This window comes from Gossypium arboreum, chromosome 9 (assembly GCF_025698485.1).
Source record: "Gossypium arboreum isolate Shixiya-1 chromosome 9, ASM2569848v2, whole genome shotgun sequence".
NCBI lineage: Eukaryota > Viridiplantae > Streptophyta > Magnoliopsida > Malvales > Malvaceae > Gossypium > Gossypium arboreum.
The window spans coordinates 1,616,021-1,623,194 of NC_069078.1; the positions used below are offsets into that span (position 1 = coordinate 1,616,021).

The 7,174-nt window shown below is 29.2% G+C and overlaps 1 protein-coding gene across 1 annotated transcript; it reads left to right on the forward strand.

Annotated features, from left to right (window-relative positions):
- The first annotated feature begins 1,171 nt into the window (after nt 1-1,171).
- Nucleotides 1,172-6,449, forward strand: LOC108455688 (BTB/POZ domain and ankyrin repeat-containing protein NPR1-like). Its single transcript, XM_017754222.2, has 4 exons — nt 1,172-2,100; nt 2,477-3,209; nt 4,531-4,683; nt 5,972-6,449. Exons 1-4 carry the CDS (start codon nt 1,546-1,548, stop codon nt 6,250-6,252), a joined length of 1,722 nt encoding a protein of 573 aa, XP_017609711.1. The 5' UTR covers nt 1,172-1,545; the 3' UTR covers nt 6,253-6,449.
- The last annotated feature ends 725 nt before the right edge of the window (nt 6,450-7,174 follow it).

Here is a 7,174-nt window from a genome sequence, read left to right on the forward strand (position 1 = left end):
AATAGGGCCTTCACCTCTGTGCCCAACCATCCTCCTATAAATATCTTCTTAGCATTGAGATAAAAGGAGATGCTATACACACAGTCTATACTGTGCAAAAAACTCAACCCGAAGTCTTTCAAACCATCAGTATAACGACCCTTCGCACCATTCATAATATAAATCGTTCTCATTCTAGAAACTCTTCGTATCTCATAAGGTGAACTGCTCCCATTACACCATTCAAAATTTGGTATCACTATTCAATATATGATATCACTTCTGTATTATAACAATACACTTTAATTACTTTTAAAATAATATTGACAAACCAAAATAAATATAGAATTAAGTTAAACTTAAAATATATATATATATATATATATTAATATCAAATCCTTCTAGATAAAGAACTTCTTTTTCCCACTGATTAATTATCTTTGCTTTGAACAGAATATATCCTTTTCCTTGTATCGGGGATATGACAAGCTTATCTTCTGTCATTTTTATTGTTATTGTACTATTTTGATATTACTTGTTTAATTTGCCTTTTCTTCTATTTTAGTCTTTGCCTAACTTTACAACAAGATAGGACAATAATGCTTGTAACAGTTAGATTCATTACTATCCACAAACTCACAACAAAGTTAAAATTCTAAACAACCAAAAAAAGAAAAAATACATCATAGGTTAAATTTTTATTTTCATCACTTAATTAAAAAATTATAATTTAATTTTAAATTATTCAAAATTTTCATTTAAATTAATGGACTATAAAATCGATACTAAATAATTTTCTTGCATTCTTTACACCAATTGAAAGCTCTATTTTTCCTTTTTTACAGTTCATTTTTTTTATGAAATAATTTTGAACGTCACGAATTTATTTAATTAAAATTCAAACAAGTTTTTTCTTTGATCTTCGGCACTGAATGCCAGATCTACTTAGATCTAAGGTATGTTCTTCTACTCGTCGATAGATATTAACTCACCATACTGATTATTGAATTGTTGTTTAGACATCACTAGTAAAAGTTTTTTCTTTAAGAAAAAATTTAACAAACTAATACTTTATATAAAAATTTTAAATAATTTAATAACTTAAATAAAAACATTTCAAATAATTTAATATTTAAATTATTAATTTTTTAATTAAATGATTAAAATAAAAACTTAGCCACTATTAGTGCAGTTTAAAAAAAAAAACACTTAAGATTCGCCGAGGACCTGCTTGAAAGACTTCTACGTCTCAGTCAACTGTCTGTAAGATTTGTTCTTCTTCTTAACCCTGTCTGGTTCTTCCACTTCAGTATCCAAAATTAGCTTGAGTGGTTTTCGAGTAAAGACATAGCCTGTTTTCTTCCTTTATTTTCTTTGTTAATTTCAGCTTTTTTTTAGCCTTTTTTCATGGATTTGGAGATTCTTTGGTCTTTTATAAAACTGGGTAATTTGTAAATCTTAATTTATTTTCTTTTTTGGGAAAAAAAAGGACTTTTTCTAGCTTATTTCTTGCTATTATTCTTATTTTGCTTATTATATTTCATCACCTATTAGATTAACAAAAATATGGACTATGGAAACGAGATTTCATCTTCTTTAACCTTTCCATCCACCTCTTATCTATCAAATGGATCCGGGTTCGGGTCTGGGAGTCACCTAATGGGAGCTAGTTCGGATCCTGAAGAGACGGACCTTGAAAATTTGAGCCTAAACAAGCTCAGTGGCAACCTTGAAAACTTAGTGATTAACGAGGAATATGAGAACTACAATGATGCTGAGATAGTAGTGGAAGGCAATGTTGTTGTGGGTGTCAATAGGTGTATCCTAGCTGCTCGAAGCCCTTACTTTCATCAACTTTTCCGACAAGATCTCAAAGATGGTCGAAAACCAAAGTATCTGATGTCTGAAATACTGCCATTTGGTAAAGTGGGTTATGAAGCTTTTAAAGTGTTCTTGCAGTATTTGTACACAGGAAAGATTAAAGCATCACCGAGGGGTGTTTCAACATGTGTAGATGAGAGCTGTTCCCATGATGCTTGTGGCCCTCTTATAAATTATGCTTTGGAGTTGATGTATGCTTCTGCAACTTTCGACACGAAGGAACTGGTTTTGCTCGTGCAGGTAACTTACCCAAATTTTTTTGTTGGGAATTAGCTATATTTGATGCATACATGTTTGCCCCCATTTATTCAAAAAACTGAGCAAACCATTCTGTACAGTTAGATAGAAAGTAAATTGATCATTTTTTTTTTAAAATTTCATCTATTTTTATTATTAAAAACTTACGTAATTGATTGAGTAAACAGATAGTTATCGTGGAATGTCACATATAAAATTAATATAGAAACTTAAAATGATTTAATTATAGAATATAGATTAAACCTACAATTATTATTATAGTACGTGATGATGATGAAGAAGAATATTAATAATACTATTCTTGGTATTTGGATTTTAGCAAAGATGTTACTGACTCAACTTCCTTGTATAAAAAAAGCGTCATCTTTTGAACATTGTTGAGAAGGCTCTTATAGAAGATGTGATCCCAGTTCTCGTAGCTGCTTTTCACTATCAACTAAACCAGCTTTTATCTCAATGCATCGAAAGAGTAGCAAAATCTGACCTCGAAAATGTATGTCTCGAGAAAGAACTACCTCCCGATGTTTATGCCAAGATTCGGTCACTCCGACTTGTACCTGAGCCGGTCGAATCCGACATGGTCCACGAAAAGAAAATCAAGAGAATCCATAAAGCACTAGATTCAGATGATATTGAACTATTGGAGCTTCTTCTAAAGGAATCAAATGTCACATTAGATGAAGCTTATGCTCTTCACTATGCTGTTGCCTATTGTGATCCCAAGATTGTTAGTGAGGTACTCAGTCTCGGACTAGCTAACGTCTATCTCAAAGACCACCGAGGATTCACGGCTCTTCACGTAGCCGCTAGACGTAAAGAACCATCGGTGCTGGTGGCGTTGCTGAATAAAGGAGCGAGTGTGACGGAAACTACATTGGATGGCCGAACTGCTGTTGATATTTGTAGGAGATTAACTCGGGTTAAGGATTATAATGAGAATAAAAAACAAGGGGCGCCATCGAATAAAGATCGTTTATGTATTGATGTACTTGAGGCGAAGATGCGGTGCTCGGAATCTGAGAATTTGGGAGTTCCTACGCAAGTGATTGCTTATGATTTACACATGAAACTGGATTACTATGAAAATCGAGGTAAATATTCTGAAAATTGTGCATTTAGTTTTCTTAGAAATATACCGAATATCCAATGCTATTTTATCCTTGTAATACATATTTTTATTATTTGATTTTGATTGAATTAACCTATGGAAAATATAAAACCCTACTATGAATAGTGAGTTACTGAACATATTAGACTTTTGTTAGTAACTTTCTAGTAATCAACTCTTTTTAACTAGTTTAGTTGCTATTTTGTATCTTTTCCATCACTCAAGTGTATATTTACTTATAATCGAGTAATTTTAACTGTAGTTTACTCTAAACTTATTAGGGTAAATTATGTTAGAGATCGATTCAACAATGTTTTCTTTTTCATTATTGGTAACTCAACTATAAAATGTTATAAAACGGTCAACTATTTATTTTTGTTTTTTTTGTCAAAAAATGAAAAAACTCAAAAAGAAATAATTGAGTAACCAAAAAGAAAAACCCAAAGTTTGGTGACTACTAATGTAATTTACTTAAATTATTAATAACTTTAGATTTGGTTATTAGTGTAATAACACGAGGAAAAAGTTTATTTCAAACATATGCTAAATAGTTAGACATAAAAAAATAATTGTAGAAATTTAAACATGAATTTAACAAATAGTAAAAACTCTTATAAAAATAAGACATTTTCAAAATAAGCTAAAATTTTCCTTCTTTTTACAACAAACAAGTCATGTGAATGACTAAAATTACCAATTGTGATTAGTTTAAAAATAACCAATGATTAAAATCCGTGGAAAAATAATACTCCAACCAAATGTAATATAAATTATTTTTGGTTTGTTTTGATATTTTGTTGCATATATAAAATTATTTATTATAAAAGATGAAATGTTTATTAATTATGTTCTCTCCATTAAAATTTACCGAATTAACTGAAACTATTTCAGTTGCTAAATACACTAATAAGAGCTGAAATGCAATCACCATGACTAATACCTTAACTATCCAATAATAACATGTAACTTTCAAATAATAGTTACTAGATACACTAAAACTCTACGATGAATAGTGAGTTAATAGACATCAAATTTTTGTTAATAATTTAACTGTCTAATAATAACTTTTAACTTTTGAATAATTCGCGATTACTTTGTTGAAATTGACTAATTTACTTTTAAATAGAAGAAAATTTTGAAAAAATAATGAATATACCCAAATTAAAGATATAACATTCTTCAACAATGATATCCGAATCTGAATAACGTACTAATTATTTCATACACTAATAAGATGACTGATAAATTTTGAACAAGAGAACGTTGAAGGTTGAATGGTAATAAATTTTGTTGAATTTTGTCAGTATCATTTGCAAGGTTGTTGTATCCTGCGGAAGCCAAGGTAGCCATGGAAATTGCAGATGCAGATTTAAACATAAGTGAAGCTGATTTGAATGAATCACCTACATCACACACCAGAAGGCTTCATTTGAGATTGCAAACCCTCTTTAAAACAGGTATATCACGCTTTCATACATATCCCCTATTTTCTAATTTGTAACTATATTAATTTCAAAAGAATGTTGATTAAGTCTTAGCTCAATTAATATTGATTTTGTTGTCAGTATAAAAAGGCACAGATTTGAGCTCACTAAAGTGTATTTATCTTCCTACTTAAGGTTAGAAAGGAGCTATAAGTAATTATAAGCATTTTATAAAAAAATTCAAAGAATTAAAATCTGACCGGACCAACTACTTCAACCAATTAAAGCAAGTATCAATGGACATTCTAATGAATATGTACGAAACCAAAAAATTACTTTAGAGAATTAGAGATGAATTATAAATTTTAGGAGGGATAAAATACAATTTTATTATTATACTAACATATAATTTTATAAAATTTTAAAGGATTAAATGATACATATACCATATTTAGAGTTCAAAACCAGTCTATTCTTTCGCTTTGCCCTAACAAAGATATAAAAATTAATTCAACCACTAACAAATCTGTTTTCTCTATGTACATATAAATTCAAAATTTATTTCAAAAAGCACTTTTATAATTTTTATCTTATATTAAAAATATTAATGTTTACCCCAAATGCATTCTTTTATAATTAGTGTCTCAAGTATTTTAAAAAAAAATAGAAATGCATTCTTTTATAATTAGTGTCTCAAGTATTTTAAAAAAAATAGTTAATTGAGTTTTAGTTCAGCTTGCATCGATATTATTATTAGTATAGAAAATGTTAGTTCGAGCGTGTTGAAATACGTTTATTCTTTATTTAAAGATTAAAAGGATTATGAGTAGTTCTAAATATTTTATAATAAAATATTTAAAATATAAAAATACAAAAAAAGCATTAAACTGTCTAGATCATAATCCAATATTCTGGTTACACCACCAAATACAAAGGGTAGGCAAGGGCTGCCCAAAAAAATACACTGGTATTGTTACAAGTATAGGAGAACATGAGTTCGAATGAGCTGAAACATATTATCCTCCTATTTAACAGTTAAGGAGGAATTATGAGTAGTTCTAAGCATTTATAAAAAAATTATTAAATAATAAATTTATATATAATAAAATTACATTTTGACCCCTCTAAAATGAACATAAAAGTATGTTTAGTCATTTTCAAAAATGATGAAATCATAGATAAAAGTATATTTTTCCTCTCAAAAAATTATGATTGAATTTCCCACCAATCCTAAAATATTTTCTAGATTCACACTGTTTGTAGTAAATCATTAGACCATTTGGAGAAATTTTTGTGAACAATATTGAACTGTAAATGGCAGTGGAAACTGGAAGGCGATATTTCCCACATTGTGCTGAAGTGCTTGACAAGTTCTTGGTGGATGATATGTCGGATCCTTCTTTCTTTGAAGATGGCAGTTCCGAAGAACAAAGAGTGAAGAAAAGACGATTTACTGAACTGAAAGAAGAGTTATTAGAGGCATTTTACAAAGATAAAGCTGATCAAAAGAAGCATAATCATAAGCCTGTATTGTCACCTTCATCTTCTTCATCTACTACAAAACTGGGTTCTTCCACTCCTTACAAGCCTAGAAGAAAGTGATTTTATTATTATTTACTTTTTCTTTTAATTTCTTTAAGTGGAAAGTTGAACTATAAGGATAATAAATATAGTGTGTTTTAGGTGAAATTACGTTATCAGTATTAAGAGTTGGATTACATTTTACCCTCTCTATTAAAAAAATAGGTAAATTAATTCTCATATGTTATATAAAAAGAAAACTAGTTCTTCTATAAAAATTTTATTAATTTTACTATTAAAAACTAATTCATGTACACCAACATGAGGTACATGAGGCACGCCACGTATCATTATCTGATTATTCCATCAGCTACCTCAGTTTTTAATAGTACAAATGGATGAAATTTTCAATGGAAATGATCAATTTGTTCTTTTAATTAATATAAAAGAACCAAATTATTTATTTTTTAGAGAGAGTAATATGCAATTGTAGGGTATAAGAAAGCTTACGACTTTGAGATGTGAGGCTTTGGTAATGGCAAAATCGTGTAAAATGGTATAAGAGAAAAGCTCTTTATTACTCTAAGAGTCTTGTCCTTTGGCATAGGTTGTGCTCTTATAAAATTTCTATACTAACATTATGTTAAATATAATTATAGTTATTGTTGGGTTGGGTTGGCACAACAAGTTTTTGAGACTTTTATTATAGTAATAAATTTGTTCAAATTAAATACTTATATTTTCGAGTTTTGGGTGAGGTTAAAAACACAAGTCAAGTTTTTAAGATGTCAGATTTAGGAATTAGAAAAGTTTGCCGCAATGACAGTTTCTCTCTAAGTCGATCTGCTAAGGTAGCATGTTTCGAATACGACTCTTAATTTATTAGGTGTTAGGGGCTGTTTTTTCGACATCTAGGTGGTAAAACATTGTTTGATAGGCAAAAAGAAATATTAATCCAATCAAAAGCTGAAATGTTTTAATGGATGACAGTATTGCTAATTTG